The 27,668-nt window shown below is 41.1% G+C and overlaps 1 protein-coding gene across 4 annotated transcripts in view; it reads left to right on the top strand.

Annotated features, from left to right (window-relative positions):
* The window catches only part of sh2b3 (SH2B adaptor protein 3), a 57,497-nt gene that overhangs the window by 8,694 nt on the left and 21,135 nt on the right, over window positions 1-27,668 (top strand). Inside the window, exons 1-2 of one of the 4 annotated variants that reach the window (XM_020593800.1) lie at window positions 2,063-2,169; window positions 5,362-6,570. In XM_020593800.1, the coding sequence (XP_020449456.1) occupies window positions 5,392-6,570 (1,179 nt within the window). In that variant the 5' untranslated portion in view covers window positions 2,063-2,169; window positions 5,362-5,391. Of the gene's footprint in view, window positions 1-2,062; window positions 2,170-3,112; window positions 3,139-5,361; window positions 6,571-27,668 lie in introns of those variants that run through there. The other 3 variants (XM_020593799.1, XM_020593798.1, XM_020593797.1) reach the window with 3 other exon arrangements.

The raw sequence follows: 27,668 nt of genomic DNA, 5'->3' as shown, positions 1-27,668 counted from the left end.
CACACTTCCTGCCTGCCTTCTCATTATCCCCTCATCTTTCTTTCTGTCTGTCCTTGTGACTCTTGTTTCTCTGTCTCCTCCTCTTCCTTGTCTCATTTGGTTTCCTCCTCACTCCTTGCTGCCTCCTCCCTCCCCTCACTCTGTTATAATCACCCCTCTGACATGCTTTACTAATGTATTTCTGGCTCTGTGATTTAGTCATTGATTCAGAGAATGAAAATTCAAAGGTGGTAACAAAATCTGTTTTTCATCCCACACTTTGTGATGTAGATGTTTTTTTCCCAATTATTTTTTTTTCTACACTCATTTTTCCCATTAAAAAAAAGGGAGTGTTTGATGTTTCCCAGAGCCTCGATGCCATGCAGACTAATTGAGTCGTAAGCAATAGATTGGACCCAGCTGATCTCGGTAATAAGGCCTTGGGTATATAAGGGACAAAAGGATGTGGCCTCCTGTAAATTGCATTTTGTATAATGAGTATGACAATTAGGAGAACATCCTATTGCTGTAGTAATGAACAACGAAATGGCACAGGGAGGTGTACATGGGCACACACTCTCAGGTGATTTGCTCAAATACATCTGTCTCTTTGTTTGTGTTAACAAGAAATAAGAGCTCAGCTTAGTGAGATGTGTTACAACATGGATGTAGTGTCTGTGATGTTATGCACAGTTTTCCACAAGGAACATTTTTGAGGCTTGAAATTGGGTTTGCTGGAATCATGTTGCAGGATGGCAGTATGATTGATTCCAATACTGATTGGAATCTGACGGGAGTAATAAAGGAATGATTATTATTATTATTTGGCACCTCTGTGTGCATACATTGCATCAAACAAGCGCTGTTCCCAGCACAGTGATGTGTGAGGGCTGATGCCAAGCCCTTGAGATGTACTGTAAATAGGACCTTCCTGAAATGGTGCTTCCACCAGCGGTACTGATAATTCCCTTTATGCTTTATAATGCTCAGTCTTTAATGTCTTGATTTTAGAACAAGGTGACTGGAGTGGTAATGTTTGCGTTGGCATTATTGTCTGAGGCATAAGCTTTGACGGCGTGTGTGGGTGCTGAAGGCAACACTGGTTTTAAGGCTGTGCTTTGACTCTGCTCCCAGTAAGTCACAGCCAGGATGCTGTTTACTGGCCATCATGGGCAATTCCAGTTGCTCTTCCATTGTGATGTTTGTGCTTTAATGTGGGAATGGCATACCTCAGCATCACACGTTCAACCCCTTCAAAGTTGTGTGGTCTTAGAAATGAACTCTCGGAGCTGACATTAGTCATAAGGTTACTGATGCCGACAAGAGTTTAGATCTACTTATGGTGCTAGAAGCTACTAAATTATGAGGGAAGGTAAGAGCTGTTACACCCATTGTCCTCACTTGGCGTATAATTGGTTCTTTAGACAGTTCAGCTCAGTCTGAAATTGCATTTTGAAGTGACAGAGCTGCAGAAGAGGCAAGGACCCTAAGATCCATAGTGAGACCTGGGTAATTATATTCGATTAATCTGCTAATTAGTTTCTTGAATAATCACCAGGGCCCAATGTGACATCTTGAAATTGCTTGTTTTCTCTGATCAGCACAAAGATATTCTGTTTGTTGTCCAGTGGCAGTAAACATACTGTAGGACAGCAGCAAATCGATGAACTGTTAAATATTCTCATTTGGTAGACATCACCGTGCATGTCAGATGTTCACATAAAGAGACTGAGCTATATTTCTGTAAATGTCAGTCAGTCACAAGCCACAGTCCTGGAAGACTATTTTTTCTAGCACCTGTTTGATGTGTGTATCTGCCCAATGTAGGCAAATAACTTCTGAGCATTGTAGATGTCATTGTCTGTTACTGGACTGCTATTTTAAACAACCACACTTCAGATGCAGCATCAGTAGTTTTACTGTCATATGTAGGGCACACAAACAGTAGCCTTGTTTTTCCAAACTTTTTTTTTTTTTTTTTGCCAGCAGCCCCGAAACCGATGTCGACATCAGCCACAGTTGCTCAGGGCAGCAGTTTTCTCAAGCTGCCTGTGGTGTCGACGCTGCAGGAAAATCTGCGCTAGATTTCTGTAGAGCACAAGAGAGGTGAAGAAAGGAACTGTGTGTGTTACAGTGAAGAATGTAGGCATTGTAGAAGCAGACGAGGAGGAGGAGGGATTGATGAGTAAGGTGAGGAAGAACGAAAAAAGGAGGGAATGCAGGAAATTTGACTCTATTGTACAGGAATGTTTTCCACTTGCTATGTAATGTGTTTGAATTGGCCTTTTCTGTCCTTCCTGCTGCATGGTGTCTTGCAAAACAATAATACGATAACAAAGCACCAAGCTGTGGTGAGAGGCCTTGGATAAGGACGGAGAGAGGAGATGCAAAACTGTATTAGCTTTTTTGTTTTCCCTCACAACTTGAATGTGGCCCTGTTAGGCCCTCGGTCAAGGTAAAAGTAAAGGAAGCATGAACCCAAACACATCTGGAGAGCCTCATACCAGAGGACAGAGAGGATGAAAAGAAAGGGAAAACCATGGGAACAGAGACAGCCGAGCCCCTAGAGGGATGCAGCGAGAGGAAGTGTGTGTCTGTGTATGTGTGCGTGCATGTTCTATACTCAGTCAGTGCTGAGTCATCGCTGGGCTGGCCAGGCAGATAGAAACAAGCTTCTGGGGGGGCCAGCTGGAGGGGCACAGGGGGACACGCACCGAGCATGCTCTGAAAAGTACAGGAAGGGAATTAGTTGTTGTGACAGGACATCCAGGAACCTAAGTGACGCAATATTTCACGATGCCAAGTTTTCGCTCCCTCATTGACGTACGCGTCCCCTGGTATGTAAAAAACTGCCATTACTTGCTGAGTGACACAATCCCTTGAATTCACAGCATTTCTTCTCTGAATGTCGTCGTTCAGGCTATGGAGAGAGAACAAGATGTTGGCTGAGAGATAACGAGACATGTTGCTCCATGTTTGGCCTGACCACAGCGATCCCCCCTCTCTATTTCTTGTGGTTTTCTGTGATCTGTTGGACCACAGTCTGTGGACCCCCCCCCCACACACACACACACCAGTGCACACACCCCCATATGCATGCACACACTCATACTTCCTGTATTTAGAATAGACCCTTCTGTGCTGCACTGGAGGAACATGGTATGTACTGTACGCACGTGTTGTACTTTGAGAATGATAAACCCTTGTTGATACTGCTGTAGCTGAAGTCTTACTGTGAGCATATTCAACGTTGTTCAGCAGCTTATTTATGGGTAGTACATGTACTGCAGCTGTTTTATAATGCATGTTGGTATCTTATAAAACCATGAAACCCATGGTTTTATAATTAAGTGAGATATTCCACCTGCTTTTCAGTCACTGCTATCACATGTAACAAATGTAACTGCAGAATTCTCTCATGCTACAGTTTATAATCAACTTTACATCTCTAAATCTACACAAACGTATTGTTTTACTACATCACAGTGTGAGTCTAGCAACTTGATGGCTGACTATAACACATTGTATCATCTGTGGGCTGTCTGCATAAACTAAGAATCTCCATTCTTGCATCATCATTGTGTTGTGTGTGTGTGTGTGGCTTTCCTCCCACTAATCTTCTGTAACTATGGGTTGAGCGTACACAGAGTCAGCAGTGTATACACACATCAGGGAACAGCAAAAGGGTGTTTGAAAAGATGAAGGACAGCGGTAGGGCTCTTATTGAGCAAGGAGGTAATCATCTTCTTTCCTGTTTTCTGTCGAACTATGTGGCTAACTCCTAAACCACCGCTGCATTTCTGTCTTATTACAAATTTAGCAGTTAGTTAACCATTATTATCTAGAGTTAGATATAAGAGCACATGCACCGTAGAAGAACAGAAGTGCTGAATGTTGTTGACTTCTCTAGTGCACAGTGATGATGGCAAAGTGGTGCTGCGACACTGCTGATGGCGCTGGGAAACTAATCAGCATACAGTGTCTCAGTATGCAGCAACAGAAGCAAGGAAGTCAACAAACGGAGTCACAGAACAGAGAATAACAAGTAGCAGACACTAAACTGTAGGAGGCCAAGCTGCCCAAGCACCGCCACCTCCATGTGCACAAGAAAAATCTTCCCATCAAAACTAGAGAGCATCCCGAGCCAAGAGTTTGATTCATACTGTCTATGTTTTGAGTCTGGGAACTCTCCCTTTGTTTTCTATCACATCTTTACTGTCTGCTTTCAAAGTGGCCAAAAATCGAAATCGTAAATGGTCACTCTAAACGCCATTTGTGAACTGTTATTCTCTTCGCTGGTCAGAAATGTAGAGCAGCAGCAGAATGGTTTTATGGGTACACAAGGCACTTCTATCAACATTTGCTGTATATTAAATGAGATCTGATCCAACTAACATGTAATGCACAGACTTCCCTGTGGCACCAGGACTGGCTTATTTTCATATTCTAAAAAGAATTTGGAGAAAGGACCATCAGTACAAGTTATAGGCTTGGTGTGAAAATGATCTTAGTACACAGGAATATTCTACGTACTTGAGATGTTTTATTAGCGTTATTAAGGCTATTGCTCGTTCCTGACAAAGAGACTAATCAAGTGAGTAAATAGGATATCCATGTAATGCTCCTGGCATAGTAAAGGGGCTTCATCTTCGGGGGGAGAAAGCAGAAGCACATTGAAATGGGTCACATGTAAACACACAGATGGCCAAGCAGGCAGTGTGGTTGGTTGAGAAACCTTCTAACTGTACTTCCTCTGTCAGGGCCTCAATCAGTGTCTGTCTGAATTTCTAATATCAGTGTAATTCAGGACTGATTCAGTCGGATTTATTGGCTCCACTCCATCTCACTCTCCTAATTTTTTCTCTTTATTTTATTCACCTTGACCTTAAATTATTTGTAAAAAAAATTCCCTAAATATATACACTTTCCATGTTTTTGTGCTTAACTGAGTAATCTTTTTTATTTCTCCCACATTTAATGGTCACCCATTGTCCTTTCAGTGAACTGTGGTTGTCCTGTCTAATAACTTACTCTGTGTATGGTTGATTGCCAGAGATTCTTTGCAGGCTTGTGTAATCCAGTTTGGGCTGTTTAAGATTGAGTGCAGATAAAATCAGACTTTTGGCTGTCCTTTCTCAGTTTTTGAATAGTTTCAAACTTTCAAGTAATTCAAAGAAATGCTGTGATTCTTTTGCCAGTTTCAACTTTAGTTCTTGGACAACATTCCACATTATCTTGATTTGCATCTAACTACATTTTTGTCTCTTCTTTGTTTGTCCCTCGGTCATCTTTTTTCCTCTTTTCTTAACTCTCTATCCCTCCGCCCCTTTGCCCCCACTTCCTGTCCCAACATTTCTCTTTTCCACATTCTTTATCTCGCAGCAGTGATTCTCAGCCGGTTTGGTTACTGCAATGAATGGTAACACTATCCATCCAGTCAACACCACCACAACAGCAGCAGGAGGAGGCCCGGGCGTGGCAACCCCCCTGAGAGGCTGGAGGGAGTTCTGCGAGCTCCACGCCATCGCCACAGCCCGGCAGCTGGCCGGACACTACCGGAACTTCACTAGGGAGTGGCCACAACATGACGTGCTCCCACCAGAGACGTTTTCCAAGCAGTTCAGCGACCTCTTCCACCAGCACTTCTGCTGCGAGGTCAACAAAGATGGCACACCACTCAGCCAAAACACATGCTCTACAGCAACAAGTGTTTCCTCCACATCTCCAGTGGCCCCGCCCCTTCCATCACAGGCTGTGATTGGTCAATTGCGGATCACATCATTGTCTGGGGTGCAGGACTATCGGGAAGCAGGGCGTCCAAGTGGAGGAGCTGCTCTGTTTACTGTGGTGTCACCAAAGGTAGAGCCGGTGGTGGTGAGTCGGGAACAGGAGCAGCCGCTGCAGTGTGCTGCGGGAAACTCTTCAGGTAACCCAGTGGTGCTTAAAGGGTCAACCCGCAGCGTCTGTAGTGGGTCTGTGTGGCTTCGTAGCCGTAGCAATGAGGAGATCTCTGGCGCCGATCATCGTCAGGTTTCTGAACGGTACTCGTCTGACTCCTCAGCCTCAAATCCTGGGCATGCTGACATCACACACTTTTCTGTCAGTCATATTCAGCAGACCGTAAGACGGATTTTCAAGAAGCGGCCCCTCCCCAGCCCTCCCTCATCCCAGGACCTGTCTTCTAGCAACTCCACCACCAACAATCCCTCAAATAATGGTGACAGAGCAAGTGGGATTTTCTCCACAAATGAGGAGGTGTCTTCCTCCTCTTCTTCCACTCACTCTTCTTCTTGTCAGAACTCTGAAGCCACGTCCCCGGCCACTTCACATCTGTCTATGGCCCGTGTAGCTTCTCACTTCCTGGGTCCTTTCCGTTGGCTACGTGGTAGAAGCATGAGACAGAGGAGGCCAGAATTGAGTGACTGCTGTAAAGAAGGCCAACTGAGGTACTTGCTGGTGGATGACACTATCTCAGACTCTCAGCCCCGCTGGCAACGCTGCCGCCTGCAGGTCAGGAGGATCAGGGATGCTCAAGGTGGAGGAAGAGGAGGAGGGGAGATGTACCAGTTGGAGCTCTATGATCCACCAAAGGTAGAAACACAGGCTCATGTACACATTTTACATCCGTTATATAAATTGCATACTACTTGTGGGATCCTGCACATTCATTACACTGGCTTTCTGTAGTTCTTTTTGGATACTTATCTAAATACCGGCTTTTACAAAGAAACAAACTATGATACCTCAGAATTGCTGTCTAAAATGGCTCAGGATATTGGTTTGGGAGAGTATGTTGACTGGTCTTCACACCCAGTTCTGTGGGAATTGACAGCTGATGAATACAAAAGATGCACAACTATAATGGAGAGGAGTGAGATGGGGATTATCTCTCATAAAACACAGGCCGCAGTAACCGTTGTCTGAATGTTAAGCCACTCACTGTGTAGGTAGGTAGGTAGTTTGTCCCTGAGACACAAGTAAAAAAAGATACATAGAAACAAGACAAAAAAGAATAGTATTGATAGGAATCATGAAAACAACCAGGAAATCAAGAACAATCGAATATTACTTTCACAATTAATCCCACAATGAGGGAAAGAAACCTCTGTTTCAGCCATAATAATCCCTGAGGAACTACTCAAAAATACCTAAAGCAGGGCAATGCACAGTATTTGAGAGAGATCAGAAACAAGATATTACACATGAGCCTATTTACAATGCATTTCACCCCCAGGAGCTGAATATTGCACCTCAGTCGACTATTGCATAGTCCTTCATAATTTCGCCTATTTTGTCACTGCAGTGATGTGTTGTACAGTCTGATGGCTGTGGGGAGTTACCTGCAGTAACGCTCCTTCTTGCACTGGGGATGTAACAGTCTTGTGCTGAAAGAACTGTTCAGAGCCTCCACTGTGTGGTGCAGGGGATTGTAGGGGGATTGCATGATGGGTTTTAGTTTCACCAGCATCCTTCTGTCCGCCACCTTCTCGATGGGAGGGTGTTGATGAGAAAGAAGCCGCTGAACTGAATGAGCGGCTACTGCTCAAAATCATTGTGCATGCTGCACTCACTCCAGCCGGACACGGCTGAGGGTGAGCAGCTGATCTTGAGAGTAAACAATGGGGCCACTGCTCCCGGAGTCCCCCGACAGTGTGAAATATGTACATCCCAGGACACTAATATTCCATCCTATATAACATCCATGCTGGAACTGTTTTTGCCATAGAATCAAAATATTCCTTAAATCGCCGATTGATGATGAGGTCAGAGAAGTTGGAGACAGCGTGTGAGTTTTAGAGGTGCTGTCAGGAGTGTTTTTCTTATGTTTTATAACCCTGCCGCCTTCCTGACTTTATGTGTAGGTAGTCTAAATAACACGTAATTCCTGCTCTATACTTGGTGCAAAGTTAAGAGAGTGTGGTCATCTCACTCAGAAAGAAAGCAAGTAAATCTATTTTAAAAAATGTTGAACTTTTCCTTTAACGAATGTTTCTAGGGGCAACAGTGTGGTTTTCAGTGCAGCAACACTTCTTTTTTTTGCTCTGGATGTGGCTGCAGGATGTATTCAGATGATTTCGTATTGAAATTTAAATTCAGGGTTAAAGCTAGTGTGATCAGTTTTATCTCAGTCTGTAACTTATGTTCAGCAACACTGCACTGACTGCAAGTCAAGTGTCTTACATTTTCCTCAGTTTTTCTCAGTACAGCAAATGCCTGATTTCATGGGACTGTTTCACAACAATGTATGTCTTTAGTTTGTGAAAATGTTTTTTTTAGCTGCTTCTCAGAACTCTGCAGGGCACTGAAACAGCTGGCAGGTTCCTCAACTGGCGTTTCATATCTGTGCAAGATTTTGTGCCTTTACTGGGTTGGTTAATGTAGGTTTACCAGGTTGTATCACAAATGCATGTACATAGTCTAAATTAATACATGCAAAAACAAACACACAGAGGCACAGTCATTTCCTGTTTCCAGCTGTTTTAGTCACAGGGGGTCCCCCCTCCCTTTTTTCATATCTGCTCTGCATATTTTCTCTGCCTGTGTGTGTTTGTTTGCTTTTACAGACAATATTTTGCATCTAAGAAAGTGCACAGTTTGGTGCACAGTTCATCACATTACAGGAGAAGGCAGATGCTGTGGTGAATTTTAGGCTTTGCCTTTTATAAGTGCTTTTTTAAGCCCTCAGTTACTGATTTGTTTTTCATTTGCAGCTAGAGGGTGTGTTGTGATGTTAAGCAGGTTTTGGTGTTAACCAAGCTGGAAAAGTGAGTGATATTACTAGTCAAGTCACAGCTTAGACTAATGGAAAATAATCAGAGCATCTGTTTTTGCCTTACACGCAGCATAGCAGTGTCGGTGTTAAAACTCCATCACATTGATAACCTTTGAAGATAGGGTATGAGATTCAGTCATGGCCAAAATCCTTGGCACCCCGCCAGGTAGCGCACCACTTCTCCCAGAAGATTGTTGCAATCACAAATTTGGTATTCCAGTGTTTGTTTCTTTTGTTTGCATTGGGACAAAAAAGCAGAGAAACAAAAAACCAAATCTGATAGAACTCCAAAAATGGACTGGGCAGGATTATTGACACCCTCAACTTAATATATGGTAGCACTCACACCCTTTGGACAACATAACTGAAATCATTCACTTCCTGTTAACCATCAGTGAGTTTCTTCCATCTCTCTACTGGGATTTTGGACCACTCTTCTTTTGCCAACTGCTCCAGGTTTCTCAGATTTGAAGGGTTCCTTGTCCCAGCTGCTGTTTTGAGATCTCTCCACGGGTGCTCTATGGGATTTAGATCTGGACTCATTGCTGACCATTTCAGAATTCTCCAGCACATTGTCTGAAACCATTTCTGGGTGATGTTTGAAGTCTGCTTTCATGCTGCCATACACACAGTCAAGACATCCAATGCCTGAAGCTGCAAAGCAACCCCAAAACATCAAACTCCACCGTGTTTGACTGTAGGGGCAACGTTCTTTTATTTGAAGGCCTCATTTCCTTTTCTGAACACAATAGAATGATTTGCTGGACCAAAAAGCTCCTATTTTGGTCTCCTCTGTCCACAAGACATTTTCCCAGAAGGACTGTGGCTTCCTCGGGTAAGGTGTGCCAAACTCCAATCTGGCTTTTTTATGTTTCTCTATCAGCAGTGGGGTCCCCCAGGGTCTCCTACCATAGTGTCCCTATTCATTCAGATGGCGACAGATAGTGTGAGCTGACACTGTTGCACCCTGTGCCTGCAGGTCAGCTTGAATCTGTTTGGAAGCTGATCGAGGTTCTTCATCCACCATTTGAACAATCCGTTGTTGCAATTTGTTGTTTTTCTCTTTGTGGATAGTGTTACCAATTTGTGATTGCAGCAGCTTTCTGGGAGAAGTGGTGTATTCTCTGAGAGAAATGCAGGGGTGTCAGTATTTTTGGCCATGGATTTGGAATGGATTTAGTGTCGGTATTAGAAGTAAAGATTTAATCTCACTGCCTCACAGATTACTGTCATGCATTTCTTTAGAATAGTCATTCTTGTGCATTAATATAGCTCTGCATCCATCCCAGTGTGGTATTTTGTGCTCAATTCAAAGAATCTGCAAAATTCACATCTTTTACTCTCTGATGAGTAGATATACCTCCTACACAGTTTCCTGTTTGTTTGTCTCAGCCAGTTATAACTTTTCTCCTTATTACCTGCTAATTAATACATCAACTCGACAGTCAGAAAATGTGAAATTGCCATATTTACAATATATTTCTTATTTTAGTAATTTGCATTTTTCAGTTAGAAACAAGAATGATCAACTTGCCCTTCGCCCGACCTTCTGTGACAGCTTATCACAGCACAGCAGGTTGTCTTGTTTTCTAATGTGCATGCTTGGCTTCTTACACTAGACCTCATGGCATAAAACCCTGCAATATTTCCAGATGGAGCTGCAAGGCTGGTCTCCCAAGATCCTCAGAGCAGCTCAGTCGACTGCTGTCCTGGCCACCACCTTTTTTGTAAGGTCACTGGAAGCAGACTTCACCCTCTTCAGGGTGTGTGCAACTGTGCACTCTGGCACAAACACAGATCAATGCAAAAGATGTTTTATGCATCTGTTTTTGAGCCCAGATGTCTGCTTTGAGTGTTTTATATTTAGCAGCCTTCAGCTTTTCAGGCAGCTGTAGCCCTAACCATGTGCATGAGGTAATTCAGTTGATGAGAGAGCCAGTGCGTTGTGTGTGTGTGTGTGTGTGTGTGCAATCTTAGCAGAGTTAAGGCCCTGAGAATGGCCTTAAAAGGAAGGAGAGCTGTGGACTAGCATACACACATTTTAACATAAACTAGACAAAGCACATGCATTCAAGAGGAATCATTAGAACAAACAAATTTGTAATATGTATGTTTGGGGGGTTAAATGTTGTGTTGATACTTTTTTTCTTTTCTTTGTGGTTGTAAAATCAGTACTCACATCAGTGGGGTTTATTTATTTATTTTGGTGCATGGATTTAAGTGTCAGATCAGTGAGTCTCAAGGACCGGCTGGACTGCACCTCCTAAGCATGTAGTGCATCAGCTATGATGTGCAAACCTGTGCACTGTGGTGTGTGGACGCTGACCACTGCGCCTCAACTTGTATTTTGCTTTGACATTCTGGATTACAACAACAAATCAGTTCTTTTCTTGTTATTATCAAGCTAAATTAATCCACTGCCAAATAGGAGCGTGTTATAACTAGAATGTGTGATTTTATTGGGGTACAGCAGATAAATGCTGGGGCATGTGCCCCAGTAAAAGGTGAAGGTAAGTAAAATTACACCAGTGGCACCCCCTCAGAGCAATGCTGGTGGTCACTGTGTGGAAAGTTGGCATGGGAGGTTGTTGGTGAGAAAGAGGCCGCTGAACCGAATGAGCAGCTACTGATCAAAGTCAGTGTGCATGCTGCACTCACTCCAAGCTGTTCAGAGCTCATGTTATTATGAGAATATACAGTATGTTGTTATAATGACAGAAGGCAGTATGTCATAATGAGGAAATAGTGTCATAATAATGTGAGAAATATTTTAATCTGAAAATATCTAGTAAAAATGGGTACGTATCTTGTTATAATGAGAAGGGTTTCTCTTAACAAGTTTTACTCTGCTATAGGCAGCTCTTGTGCATACTATGAAATATAATCCTGAAGGTGCCGCTGACTCATTGCGTGCAACACATTTCTTTGAGTATGGTCATAACGGTGTTTATGTGTGAGAAACGGCAGTAATACCAGTGAGCTCATTTAGCAGAAAAGCGGAAACTGTAAGGAAACTGATAACACTGGACAACACTTTTTAAAGGTTTTGCTTCCTGCAAACATTTGGTGATTATGATAGACCCCTTCAAAATGAGCACAAATATCATTTCCGATTGATTGCATCACAGGGCATTTGAGAAACACTAATTGCATATGACTTGTGTTAGGTGAATTTCATGACCAGCAGCCAAAAATCTGAAAGACACACATGTCAATGTTCAAGTAGCATAATCTTTGTTGTCCATTGTGATGTAGTTACGTGAGAAAGGAATGAGAAAGTGCAGTTGCTGGTTTTTAAAGTATCAACCTGAAAAGGTAATAAACCCACAAGATAATCTCCTGTCAGATAGTAGTTTGTTCTGAGAAAGAGGCAGTTCCCCTATTGCAACAGATGTCTATGTCCTGTAATTGCAGTTGAAATTGAGGGCAGTTTCACTTCTGTATAATCTGAGGTATTTGACCACGTTTACACTGAAAATGGCACCGAATCTTAAAAGCACAGGTGTGTGTGTGTGTGTGTGTGTGTGTGTGTGTGTGTGTACGTGTTGCTATAGGTGTGGGAAGAAAGATGAAATTAGATTCAAGCCGTCAGGTTTAAGTGAGTGATCTACTGTATGAGTTCAAGGTTTCTTAGATTCTAGCACACTGTAATATAGAAAATGTTTTTCTTTGACTCATTGATTTCCAGGCAAACAGTAGAATTACAGTATTACAAAATATTCAACAGAAAAATGTTACTATAATAAAGTAATTGCATCCTGTTAGGTCAGAAATTTGAGCCAGGTTTGATGCAGTGTTGGTCTAAACACTGCAGGAAGACAGAGGCGCAAGTACATTCAGGGAAAACAATCAATTAGCAGCGAGGCTGCATTCGTCTTTTTCAAATCACTGGAATGATCTCATCAGTTTTGTCTATGACAAAAGTATGTATGAGAAATAACCAAACTTCTGACAGACATCTGCCATTTAAATTTGCTGTGTGTATGACAGGGTATCGTATAACCGACAGCATGTATATCGGGGATGGGCATTTCAAGCTAAAATGCTCTTTGATATTCGCTGCGAACTATTCGACAGTTACTTGAAAATCACAGAAAGCACATTCACCAGGTGTTCAGCGGTGTGCCACTCCGGCATTGCTTTAGTCTGAAGAACAGCACTCTGTATTTCCCAGTTGTTCATACAATGGCAGGTGACTCTCACATACAGTTCAGTTTTAAGTGTCTATGGATCTGTGGTCAGAGATGCCTTTTCAGTACTTGTCAAATGAGTGCGCAGCTCAGATGTATTATCATCATACACTTTATCTAGTCGTGCCATGAGTGTTTTTTCCTGGCTGTAGTCTCTGCATGTTTCTGCTCTTTGTATTTGGTGCTGTAGGAAAATAATGTAGTGACTTTGTCACATTATTTCCAGGTGTTGGTGAAAGCAAGGGAAAACAGTGGCTCTTGTTTTTAAAGACAAATGCATAGTCACATGAAATATTAGATAATTTTTTTTATTTAATGACTTGGAATATACAAAAATTGTTGCCCATTGTATATAAGCAGGTTTGATACGCTGTTACTCTGTTTTGCTGATGGAATGACAAAATAACAAAGCTGCATGATGTAACACTTGTTTCATTGCAGAAGTGAATCTCATCATGTCAGCTGAAATAATTTGCCTCTCACTGCTGCCTGAGACTTTAGACTTTATCTTTGTCTTGTCTCAGTCTTTAACTTTGGCCTTGAGTATGTTTATCAGGACAAATTGACACCATGGCCCATAAGTAATTAGCATTCCTAACACTGGTTTTGGTATTTTGCTTATTTTATAGTTTCTTAATTTGCAGTTTTACCCAAGTCTTAGAGTTGCTGTATCTCATCACCTTCCCCAGCTTTGACTTTCTCACAGACAAGATACTGTAGTCATTTATTCAACAGCAAACCCTGCTTTTCTTTTCATCTGACGTACAGTAGTCAACATTACAGACAAGGTTAGCATCTTGCCAGGAAAATCATGGTATTCTGCAGCAGTTTGCTAGTGGAAATGTTTCCTCAGACCTCCTGTAGACTTCATCTTAATCACATCCCTCTCATCTCATCTCACTGGTGTGTGTGTGTGTGTGTGTGTGTGTGTTTGTGCTTTTGCATACGTTTGCTCCATCTCTTCTAGCCTTAATCTTTCCCACATGGTTTCATTTCATGCTGGTGTGTACGTGCACCCGTACTATGTATCATGTTGCTCTTGGTGGATGTGTTTGTGCATTCTTTGTACACTTACATGTGTTTTTATGTACATTTGCATATATGGTAAAAGCTTTGTCTTTGCCTTTCCATCTCATTGGGGTCATGTGATACCTTATCTTGAGCCTTCAGTAAAAAAAATTGAAAAATTTCCTGTAATAGGCCTTCTTAGAAGCTAAATGTAAAGTTATGCCTCATTAAACCAACAAAATTGGAGTTGCACAGTTGAAGTCAGTGTGTTTAAATATATTTGCTTACCCATTCCTGTATTTATATTTATTTGGATGTTATTCCCTCTGTATGCAATATATGCTGTGGTGTTTTTTGTTTGTTTTTTTATGTCACTGACAGCAAGAGAGGAGTGTGCAGTATCAGTGGAAAATTATTCTGGTGTCCATCTGTTCCGTGTTTCTTCTTGTACTGCAGTCTCTCATATGGCAACATGCAGGGTTAATTTGGCTCTCGTCGCATACCGCAACTAAAGCTTTGAGCGCATGGGCCCCAGTCAGCTGAAACCGAATGAAAGCAACCAAGAGATGCACAGGAAACACAACAGCAGGGAGGCATGAGAAAGGCATACTGAAGGCTGGGTAGAGAAGAAGAGAGGACGATGTCTGATCATGTTATTTAATTCAGTGTCTGCAGAATTCCTACAAAGCATGAGAATAAGGACTTCTTGAAGATTTTTGTGGTTGCAAACACACACCTTCTACTGTTTTTAGTTCTTCAGGTTGTGTATGAAGTTGGACTGAAATTTTAGGCTCACATAACCCATATTGCTTCAGTCAAAATAGAGATTTTATCAAGCTAATTTTCAGATACCTGCCTCTGTGATTTATGGCGCTAACCCCGCGCAGTCGAGATGAACGTTATTTCATCTGTGTTGCTTGAAGGATTGAAAAATGACATTTCAAAAACTGCACAACAGTGTCTTTCCAGATCGGTGTCCAGATTCTTGAGGGTAATATGTAGTTGTCAACTGTGTAGAGTTTACACGGGAACTGTTTCTCTGGCAGACACTCAAGCTGTAGTTGATTTTCTTATACTTCCAAATGGGTAACTGCATACTTCTTATTTTCATGGCAACCCTGAGGACTTTACCAGTCAAAATCTCATAAAACCATTCGCTATGTGAATCAGTTTAAAGGACATAACTGTGAGTGGTAGAAATGATTTTACTGTAACATTTAAATCATTTTTGGTATTAAAATGATTGCTGAAACATTAGACCATTAATTACTGCCAGTCCAGAGAAAATTAATATGCTGATATATACCAATGGATTGTTTGAGTAACGCAGGAATTTACTGCTTTTCTTAATCTTAACCCCCCCCCCAATATCGCACTGTGCAGCATGCACATTCCTTCTTTTCTTGTCTCGGTCATATAAAATATATGCTATTAGTCTGTAACAATGCATGTTTGGACAAGCAGAACGTCCAGAAGTAGCAACCAGAACTGCTATTACAGAGCTTCTAGGTGGCCAGTCAATCTCTACTATCACCAGTATTTAGAGCAGAGATTATTTCTTCACAGGATGACGAGACTTGAGTTTCACTTTGCATCATAACAGTTTTTGTATCTCATCCACAAAGTCAAGTTATTTTCCTCTTTCCAAGGATTGAGTTTCATGAAATCTAGAAATTATACCTAGAAGTCACTGAGTCATGTAATAGGGTTTGATGTCTGCGTGGGTGCACATGCATGCTTGTGTATTCATAACACTGAATCTGTGTTCACCACATGTGTATGTGGTGTGATTATCATATAACAAATCCATTTCTTTTTTTCCAGACATATTGTACAGTTTAGGTAAAGCATGAGAGCAGGTGTTTTCTTATTTGTGTTCTTTGGTTCTTTAAAATGCATTACTCAAACCTTTGTGGCTTTTCGCTACTAAGCTTCTGTTTTTTTAGTTCCTCTCTGCTGACCCGTGTGCACTCACTCCCCTTGCATCCCCCACCTTTCCTATTTTTGCTTCATCAGATCTCTATCTTGTAGAGCCCACAGAAATCTGAGGAAAATTTTGTAGGAAAATCAGGGTAGTTAAACCTCTGTAAATCCTCAGGCAGCCATCTCTGATTTTCAGAAGCCCTTTGGAAACAATTCCTCATGTTGGTTGGCATGATGATATTGGTTTGAAGTGTAATGCCAGCCCACTCTATCCTTTGCTTAAATTTGTCTCAACCTCCGAGCTTGATGAAGCAGGGGTCGGCACATTGGCAAGAGAGTCTTGATTTCCAAACAGCCATGTTTGGCTTTGCCATTGAGGTAACTAGGGGCTTGGGGTTTTTATAGTCTGAGACGGCAACCAAATACTTGGCATAATTTTTCAGAACCCAGGGTAATGTCTTCATATTTGGTCTTGTATTGATAGTGTAGATTGATTTTAATAAGGTGAAAGGTAAAACAAACAAAAGGTGCCTCGTTTTTTGCAGCTCTTTTAATAGTATGCAACTGTGTTTTGCTTTTAATATTATATTTCACAAAGCTCATTTTCAGGTTAACCTTTAAATGGTTCCAATATACTTTGGTCTTAAAACCTGAAAAGTAGATGCAGCTGTTTGTGAGCTCAGCTGACGCGGGCTAAAATGAAAACATGGGTCAGTCATTACATGACATCACCTGTGCTGCATGTTTTAAATCTGTCTCTTGTGGTGCTTTTATAACTTAGGGGGCTGCATGTTGAACTAATGCTGCAAGGATGAGTTCACTGATATTAAAAACACAAACAGTCATGGGAAAGTGTAGTGGGTTGTTTGGAGAAAAGCAGCTACAAAATGGCATAGACAGGTATGTACGAAGGGATCATGTATAAATAAAGTGAAGCCACTATGAAAGCATGAAATGACGGGACAAGAACACCAATTAATGTGCAGAATCAGGATCAGTAAAACCTAAGTGACACCTAGTGATGAGAAACTCAATCATGCAACAGCAGCCAACTCTTCAGAATGTTGGGTTTCTGAAAACCAGGATAAGCCCTGAATGATCAAATGGAGACTTTTTCACCAACATGTATCATTAGAGCCTGTTTTACTTTGTGGTAAACTTACTGTAGTGGAAAATACAGGAGCTCTTTGTAGATGATTAAGAATTTTGTGGGTGGTGAATTTTTTTACACTAGCCACTGTCCACAGCATTTCTGGCTACATTTAGTTTGGGTAGAGCAGTCGTCTCCCAACCGGAGGGTCGGAGGTTCAATTCTCAGTGCCTGCAGTCCGCATGTGGAAGTGTCCTTGGGCAAGACACTGAACATCCAAGTTGCCCCTGACCATTAGAGCCATCGGTGTGAGTTGACGCCACAGATGGCTGCCTCGGTTCTGTACCGGAAACAAATTCCTTGTGTAACATGCCTGATGTGGAAATGTGAATATTAGTTTTCCTTGCATACAGTTTTTTCTTTTAACGGTCCTCACACACCACACTTGCATGAAAGTGGGTTTGAGGGATTAAGGCCAAGTAGAATACCAGTGTTTAGCCAAGGTCAGCAGTAATGACTGTTGTCAGGAATACACCGAGTCACAGAGAGATCCTACCAAGCTAAAGCCCAAAGGTTTCCAATGGAAGCACTTGATGTAATCTGTAATTAAAGGCTTCAAAGAACTACAGCCCCTCAGATATTGAAGATAACATACTGTGGTTGACTAACTAATACCTTTTTTTCTTCAGCTTCTCTCATCTGCGATGGGTACGGGTAGACAAAACACTTCTGACCCTTTTCAGTCTTGCTGGTTTATGATTGGTTGTTTGTCTTGTGTCCTCTTGTATTATATAAGATATAATATGATCTGTGTACAGATTTGTAAAAGTCAAGTTGTGGGCAGAATCTTCAAGTCCCCTAGTCATTTGGGAGCTTGAATTAAAACCATCAGCAGCTACATTTTGAACTCTACTAGACAGATATGAGTTGGATCCATTATAATTGGAAACTTGAAGATCCACAGAAAAAAACAGATCTATGAGGAGTTCAGCACACACCTGTAGAGGTGGGTGTGGGTTCCCATTGCTAGAAAAGGGGGCAAGTTATCAGGCTATGATAAGGCATGGATCGGGCGGCATATTTCTGCTTGAGAGTGTGGCATCCAAACCTGACCTGGACTCAACAGGCTTATAATATATAATGTCCAAACCCAACCCAAACTCGACACAGTTGAGTTTATACAGTGTTTTCCCCCTTATCATTAAACGAAACAGACATTTGAGTGCTCCAGCCATCTAGCCCAAAGCTTGACCTACACGTCTGAACCGGACCTGGACCTAAACATAATTTCAAAATTCCTGTCCGAACCCGACCTGAACTCTCAGGTACCAACTAGCCCCATCGGGCTTGGTTTGGGTACCCACACCCTCAGGCCAGTTATCAGGATATGACACCTCTCAGCTGTTGCCTACCATGGTGCCTGACAGGAGGTTCCAGCAGGCTGAAGGATTTTTGATTCAAGAGGAACAATGCCAGTCGTGTTTTTGTTGTGGAACTGTAAACATGCTCTTTTGTTTATTGGGGATACATGACTGTTAATGGACATTGGGCCGGTAAGGCTACCAATGGCTTGTGGCATTACTTTGGTTGGTGTATTTTTTCATAGTGTATGTTCTCCCTGCTCTAAGTTAGCCACCTTCTCAAGGTTTTGCCTTTTGTTTGGCATGTTTTTAGAGGCAAAATCTCAAAGGGAAGTTGAGCTGTGGAGGATGTACAGTTTGAACTTAGAATTGCCTCTGCTTTTGCTGATAATGTTGCTTGTGTTGGCTTCTTCAGATTGTGAAACTGTGTAGGGACGGGAGTCATGGTACTCTGCCAAAATATCCTCAGTTTATGTTGGGAGTTGAGTTGCTGTCCAAAGTGAGCATGTTTAAATGTCTTGAGCCTTGTTCATGAGTAAGGGTTGAATGGAGCAGGAAATTGACAAGCAGACATGCAGCTGTGAGTTTATGTTGCAGAAATTAGGCTCCTTTGTAGGATATTGGTGTGTGGAGGGAATCCACAGTGAACTTTCTTCCATTTGTAAGAAGCCAGTTTAGATGGTTCAGGCACCTAATTTGGATACCTCCTGGATGGGTCCTGTGGGGATGATCCAGGGAAGTTGGACTTGGAAGAGGCCCCAGGGCAAACTCATCCCACCTGGACCTGGCCTGGCAACACATCGGGATGCTGCCAGAAGAACTAGAGTAGTACATGACTGAGGAGGAGGAGTCAGAGTTAGTATTTAGTATTTCTGCTAAACTGGGGGATCATTCAGGGTTAAAAGCTTGCTAATGACAAAAAAAGAAAACCGTCTGAAAAGCAGAGGAAATTAATTTAAGATGTGGTGAACAACAAAGCAGACAGGAGGTGCACTTTACTACAGCAGTTAACTTTGTGCATCATTTGCTGTTGTTTAAAGGACTCAAATTTTTCTCATGCAGAGTGGAAAACAACCGTGTTCAAAATGCCTGTGTGTGTGTGTGTGTGTGTGTGTGCGTAGTTTTTCAAATCAAGAAACATTTAAAGGAAGTACAGTGGTTAGAGTCATGTGGTCAAGATGCTTGTCAGATCTCTCGCACAGTGTCTTTCTAGTGCTGTCATTCTCTGCAGGAGTTGTCATGCTGATTTTGTGTATCCCCGCGTGCACTGATAAGTACTCTACATGTACAGATCAATGCATGGTCTTTAACAGTATTTAATTGCTCATGCATCTCAAACGTGTGCTTTATTTATTTATTTTTTTCCCTGTCATAAGCCCTTTGTTGGACTCTATTGCATGTGTACTTGTATGTGTAACCTGCAACCACAGTGCCAGCACACATGACCTTGCTGAGTTGCATGTGGAAAGCCCCCAAAACAAAGCTGTGCAACACCGTCACCAAGCATTTTTCTCTTGGCTGTTCTTTTTTCCTTATTCATCAGTTAGTGTATACACACACCTGCAAACACTATCGTGTTACCAAGCACAGTTATGTCACGGTTAAAAAGCATAATTGCACAAAGATAGAATATGTAAGTACTCTTGTACATCCTTTGCCTGTGAACATATGACTGGGGCTACTGTAAAAAGAGCACTTTAATTGCAGTATTTATATAATAAGAGTAAACCACAGTAGCATCCTGACGTAAAGATTCAAGGATTAATACTGCCATTAGGCTCAAACAGGAATATTAATGGGATGGTCATACAGAGTGCTCTTATTGTCAAACTTAAATTTGTTTTACAAAGGTGTTAAAAATTTTTATATGCTACAGTAGTAGATTTATAAAGTTTTATGTAAATACTTCTGTCTGAAATATGCCACTTTACTGTTTTCATATATAACATTAAATTGAATGGGCTTTATTAAGGTTTTGTTCTGCAAGTTGGATAAAACAAGTATGTTGAAGGCTCACTGAGGCCTCCAAAATTGTCAATGCTGCTATTTTCTTTACATTTCATAGATTGAGTAATAAATTGAGGAAATGCAGTAATTGCCAGATTAACAGATAATGAAAATAATCCTTAGTTTGTCTTAATTTTGTTAATAAATAATTGTAGGCTGTTTTATCCTTAATATTTTTTCCAGTCATACTTTGACAAGTATGTGGAAGACTGTGGAAAGGGTATGAAATTTGAAAGTCTTAAATTTGATTTGGTGAACCCTGCAGAAACCAGGGTCTGTGTATCTTCTGTGTTCTACTCTTCCCTCTCCTCCTCACATCTCCAGCCCAGCTCAGCCCCCTCCTCTGGTTCTCTCTGGGCAAGTCTTTAGCCTTTTTTCCATTACAGGGTCAAACAGAGCTACCCTTTGTTCATTATCTGTGCCTCTCAGTTTCACCTCAAGCAGATCAGTGGCTCGTTTTTTTTTTTTTTTAATCCTCGTGCCAGTGGAGATGATTTGTAAATTGGGTTGAAGCCTCTCACTACACACAGTGTGCTTTTTGATCCTGTGCTCTAAACATTTAGAGTTTGTTCTGGCTCTGGCAAGTCCCACTTGGCTTTTAAGTCTTGTGTGGAAAATATTATCATGGCTAGATCTCCTTCCCTATATCAACCTGGATATGGCTCAGTGGTACGAAGCAGTAAGGGCAAAATTGCACAGTACGGCTTATGGGAAGACAATGGGGAAACACAGGGGCAGAAAGCAAAGGAAGGAAAAGAGAGTTTATCTTTCCCAATTGAAAGGCATGTCCCTGTGTCAGATGTCTATAGTTTAAAAAAATCAGTCACAACAGATTAGGGCTGCTCTGATTATTTTTATTGTAGATTAATTTGACAGTTATTTTCTTGATTGATTTAGATTTAGAAACCGCTGATAAAATGGCCATCATATTATCCTAGAGCACAGGGTGGGGTTATCAGACTTTTTGCTCTAAGCAACAGTCCAAACCCCCAAATATTTCACCAACTAAAATGCAAGTACAAGAAAAGCGGTAAACGTTATTTAATTTACAACAATATATGACAAACAAAGCTGCAGGTCCTCTCATTTAAAAACTTTTGTTTGATAAAATCACAAAGTGAATTAAACCATTTTCAAAATACTATCAGCTACCTGTGTTGACATATACCTGTACATATGTTAACAAATCAGAGTACAGAAATGCTTCTGGGCTGTTTTTTCTTTTTTTGTTTGTTTGTTTTTTGACAGCTTTGACCCTTTAATACAATATCTGATTTCATTTCTAGAAAAGGTTTACTGGTCAAAATATCTGACACAGAGGCAACGTTGATTAGTGACAGTTGGTATGGCCACGCTGGTTGTCATTTTACAGTGACAATCAGCAGACGTTGCTACCTGAATGATTTCCACACTGAGCTTTGCTAACAAGATTGTAGTCACCACCAACACTGTACAACAGGCAGGGAGTGGGGGTTCAGACTGCACTGAAATTTCTTGTCTCACCAAAGAAACGAATATCCCAGTAGTCAAATATTTGAGTCCAGCCCCATTAGATTTAAACTCGGTTGCCTTCACTTGTGGTGCCACTCAAGCACAGTGGAGGTGGATACAGCGTAGCATTGGAAAAGTTTGTATTCCTTTGCCAAAGAAATAAGTCCTTCCAAAAACAGTTTACCAGCCACTCAAGATAAATCGCGGACTGTGATGTCAGTCGGTATTTCTTTGCTAGGAAACGGGTCCAAAAAAAAACGGTTCATGTTCGCAATAGACGGCACTTCCAATGAAAACTGTTCACAGCAACGACTGTGGATTATCTTGAGTAATGGATTAATATTTCTGGAAAGAAATGCTTCCGCTTAGTTTCTCAAATGTCACTTCTCAGAAGTGACATTTTGAAGTACCGTTCGCAGAATCTGAGCAAGGACAGAAGACTCAGTGGTGAATATGTTAAAATCTTGGCAAAAGTATCCAAAACATTCTGCATGAGGAGAGAGGTCAGGAAGGTCAGGTGAGGAAAATGTGGTTCTCTGTGGCTCGCATGAGTTGGTTGATTGATAGATGGATTATTTATTATTTTAAAGTTGCACCAGTGCACACATAATAATGCAACTAGCGTATTTGTAACAGCGTTTCAATGATCTTCCAGTGTATTAACAGTTGTACTAACAAAGGAAATACACACTCATTTGGCTTTTTCTTTTTTTTTTTTGGTAAATAGGTCAGTCTAATCCATCAGCCCTACAGTAAATCCTCTCTTTATGAAGGTGATAATGTATGAAGGTGATAATGTTCAGTTACTGAAACTGTTTTAAAGGGGTGTTGATTCAGCTGTATGGTCTTTTTGGAAGATGTACTGTGTTACGCTGCTATACTGCATTATATACTATGTTTGTATGATTGAAAACTTTAAATGTTATAGCACTAAACTTCTGCTTAGCCTCATACCCTGCCCTGGCTTAGTAAGTGTTATATTAAATACACTTATAAAATAAAATTAAAAAAAAGACGGTTGTGACTCAAGGTGGTTGTGTCCTCGGGCAAGACACTGAACCCCAAGTTGCCCCTGATGGCCAGGTTAGCACCTTGTAGGGACAGTGCCGCCATTGGTGTGTGTGTGTGTGTTGGCCCTGCAGATGGCTGCCTCGGTTTTGTACCAGGGACAGATTCCTTGCGTGTGTAACATACTTGGCAAAAAAAAAGTGATTACATTTAATTAATGAGTTTGTTTTATTTGGTTATTATCATGAAATTAGGTTTCTAACTTTTGTAATTTAAGGTTGTCCTCTTCAGAGGAAAGAAACAATCTATTTTTAAACAAACTAAGACAGATGTTACACTTCACCTGCTCTACAAAGAAAAACTGTTTTCTGCTCTGTCAGTCTTGCTAATTGGGTGTTTTCTGGTGTGCAAAACCACAGCTAATTCATTTACAAGGAACTGCACTCAGTTCTGTGAATTCTGAGTGTGCTGTTTTACCTTCTGCCTAGTTGGCTTATATATCACTAATTCTGAGAAGTATGCAAGGAGGGCAGCACAATGAACTGACACACTTCTTCATTATTGAAGGCTACGTCTCTGACAGGTTTCCTAGAACACACGCAGCTATATCCAGTGTTCGTAACCCCACAACTTGTGTGTGTGTTTCCCACATCCTCCATGACGCCACAGATAAAGCTGATAGTGATCTGTTGGCTGCCTGTGCTCCACCTACTGTATGTGGCTTTTTTTTTTTTTCTCCCCCCAGTGAAGACACGGTTTTAAAATATTTTCTTTGACTGTGAAAGATCTGAGGTGAAAGAACAGCATTTCATGAATAGTAAACACTTAAACATTTCATAGTAAGTGGCTTTATAGTTGACTTACTGTAAATGCAAGATAAATTTTGGCACAAAATTTGTGCAAAGATGATTTCATGGATGTTGCGATATGTATTATAAGATTATGGGATCACAGCTGCTCGCCATGAATGTCTCCTGAGCCAACAATAATTTGAAAGTGAAAACCATAGCAAATCTGTAACATATCCCACAGCGTGACCTTTACTGTTTTTTGTTTTTTTTTAATTGTTTTATTTTTTTTATGTTATCGTGTTTTGGATCTGCTTTCTGAGTCAAGGCCCCACACAAACCACTGACCTAACCAACCTGAGACAAAATGAAAAGATTCATGCAAAATGTTACTGCTTTTTGTTATATAAATAAATGTTGCAATGAATCTGATGGAAATGTTCCAAGTTAAAGTGTATAACTAAAATGAAACTAATTTCTGTGCATGATGTAACTTTGGATCGAGCAGGCTCTACAGCTGCATGTTTATATCTAGACTTTGCTCTAATAGGCGTTTAGATCTTATTAACTGCTGCACGCAGGAAGAAGAGTTTAGCCATGCTATCATGTAGAAAACTAGGAATTAGCTGGGGTCTGAGGGTCCATTTCTGTGCCATCAACCATGGGGAAAGTCTTCAGGAGTGTTTTTCTGTGTGGCACAAGCTTCAGGTGTTAAAAAAAAAAACAGATCACCATAGTGTTAGCAGCAGTTGTATAAACACGTTTCTCTACAAACTTACTAGAATTTGTGTATAATAGCAGCATAATCTCAGCCAGATCATGAAAATCATGCTGTAACGTGTGCTGCCATTACATGAGACAGAAATCCGTGTCACTTAATGCTTTCCCTCTTCTCTAGGCTTAACACCAAACCCAGTTGTCCCTACTGAAGATGCACATAGCTCACAGGTTTCTGTTTAAATATGAAATGTTTAAATGAATTTTACTGCAGCTGCTAGCAAACGATATTCAAACTGATAAACCTTAGATCTGTGTGGGGCTATGACACGAATAAATTTCATACATTGTTACTGTAAAAATATAAATTATATCCCCTTTAAATATGCAGAAATAAAGAAATGTATCAGTGACCCCAGCCTGAAACCAGGGGAAGCACACACACACACACACACACACACACACACATTTAGGTTTGAGTGCACACACCCAGCCACACACGGGTGACACAGGATGTTCGAGTCCAAAACGATCTTCCCAGGGTCCCTTTCTCAAGGCCATCGGCATGGCAACAGACTGACACTCAACATTCCACTATCCCTCTGAGGGTCACCGTAGCCAACGGAGTCCAGGGTGCATGTGTGCGTGTGTGCGCATGCGCCTGACTAACCTTAGACTCTGCAAGGCTACCAAACTGGTCTCTGAAGAGATGTTGTGAAATGTGTGTGTGTGTGTTTGACTGTGTGGGTGAGAGGGTGCATAGTTGCATCTGTTACTGTGTCTGTTTGTTGGTGAGCTACTTTCCTCAACTGTTGATGCCTGCAAGTGTGTGTGAATGTGTGCACACTTGTGTGAAGAAGTTGATACAGGCAGCATAGGTGCCTATTGTGTTGTGATTTCAGTTTTTTTATTTTGCTAGTTTGTTTTACAGGAGTAATTATAATATAATTATCCATTAGTATACAGTGGGTCGCAGAGGAGCAGACAGGAAATGGGGGAGTCAACGGTGTCGGTGGTTAGACTCTAACAGTGCATGCGATGTGCAGTGTACTGTATGTATATGGTGCTCAGGGCCACTGGGGCATCCTTTTTCAAAATCTTTTCAAAATTTGATATAGAGCTGCAACTAAAAGTGCTTTGTTGCATTATCATTATTAAAATGGATTCATTTCGTCTGTAAAATGCAAAACCCTCTGACAAATATCCATGACAGAGATCCTCACATTAGAGATGGTAAATGGTCTTATATTTGCATAGCGCCTTTCTATGCCTTACAGCACACTCAAAGTGCTTTCACACTATTTGGCCATTCACCCATTCACACTCCCAAACACTCACACATTCACACACCAGTGACATCACCGGGAGCAACGGGGGGTACAGCGTCTTGCTCAAGGACACTTCGACATGTTGACAGGACAAGCCGGGAATCAAACCGCTAATCCTCCGGTTAGGAAACGACCCGCTCTACCTCCTGAGTCACAGCCGCCCCCAGATGCTGTGCAGGGATAAAACTGGGATAGGTGTATAAGATGACAAAGAAGATGCCAAATATATTTCCATTAGATGAAATTGATTAAAAACGTTCAATTTAGTGAGCCAGAATTAGCCGAAAATACAAATTAAATTTTTAATACTAATAAGTGTTGTTGCTGGCCTGGTGTTAAAGCGGCACCATTGAACAGATGAATTGTGTAGCTAATGTGTATTTACAGTATACATCCGCCAATGAATGTCACAGCATAACACACTGTAGTTAACTGCAATCCTTGGTAAATAAGTAAGGAACCAGATATGTGAGGACAGGAATAACAGGACTAAGACAGATTTTCAAATGCTATCCACTAAATATCATTTGAAAAGCTTTTTAACTTCAGAGATGTGTGAGCGGCATTGTCACTGTTGCATATCTGCATCATGGTATCGTGTGTGTGTTTGTGACTGAAGTTGAGACACAGTAGTGAAAGTTGGCTCAGCATGAAAAGAACTAGAATTGAAAACTGAAATGTCATTGCCGGGTCATATTATCACTTTGCTGTTGGCCTGTTGATATTTTACTTATACAGTGCATTCCACGTATAGTTAAAAATGTACATTAGAATTTTTCAAAAACTTTAAAATGATGTAAAACAAATCCTTTCATTTGAGATGCTGGACTCGTTGAATATCACAGTGACATCCTAGCTTAATAAATAACCAGCAGGATGTTGAATTACAAACCCATGCTGTGCAGCAAAATGTCCTTAAATCTCACAAAAACGTAGTTTCTATCGAAGATGTCAAAGTTTCTAAAAATGATTGGTGGAATTTTGGCCTGGAAAATATAAAAGGAATATATTTCAACTGATGAAATGATGCAACCAGTGTAAATATTTCACCCAGTGTAAGCATCAAATGGCTGCAAAGAGGAGCTTCAACATGCTGATAAGGAAAGCGTGTGATACTGTCAGACATTTTGAAATGAGATGATTTCCAACCTCAAGGCTATTTTAAGGCAAAATTAGAGGAAACTGAAGTTCAATAAATTTCTTCTTATTTCCTCTTTAGGAGTTAAGCAATGCAGGTTTTTGTCTTGCACATTACTGGCGGAAATAGATCAACACAGTAATATGTTGGTAAAGCCTGAATTAATTACAAGCAAACAGGCCGACAGGGTCATAAAACCAAAGACAATGAGCTGCTTTCATCATTTCCATGACAGTTGTGGATAAAATATCATCAGCATTGGGTGACTTTGTTAAATATTGGAATTGCATTTTCCCGTGCTGTGTGAAATCCTGTTTTGCTTCTGTTGCTGAGTTTGTGTGTTTTGACTAATAAAACTCCAGATTCCTCCTCCTGTTCAGTTCTTTGGATCAGTTTCCACTCACTCTCACGGCTTTGATGAATCAATCATTTACAGAGGCTAATGTTAAGATATGATGCCCTTGCTTTCGTCCCCTAAAGGAGACCTTAAGATATTAAAACTTCATCCTAAGTACATTGTTATTAATACGCGGAACCTACCTGCATATAGTAAGCTTTTTTCCAGACTTGGTGTCTGCAGTCCTTTCACAGATGCAGGAGAAGGAGAATTGCAGATCCACAGTCAAACAAAACTGTGAGCAGTAATTGAAAGGCATTAATAAAATGCTTGCCTCAGGGTTTTACTGTTTTATTCGTTCCTCTTTCTCCTGTAGAGTTTGATTTTGTGTAGGGGGGTTGATGCCAGGTAGTTGTTGGTAAGGACATGTTACATTAGCTTTTTGTTTTTTGCAGTCTCGGTAGTAAAGGATAAAGTTATTAACTCCCCAAAAACCTATGACTCACACACCTGCACACCAACAGCAGGAA

Source organism: Monopterus albus, unplaced genomic scaffold (assembly GCF_001952655.1).
Source record: "Monopterus albus unplaced genomic scaffold, M_albus_1.0 scaffold20.1, whole genome shotgun sequence".
NCBI classification, from domain to species: Eukaryota; Metazoa; Chordata; class Actinopteri; order Synbranchiformes; family Synbranchidae; genus Monopterus; species Monopterus albus.
This window is presented reverse-complemented; position numbering and strand designations above follow the sequence as displayed.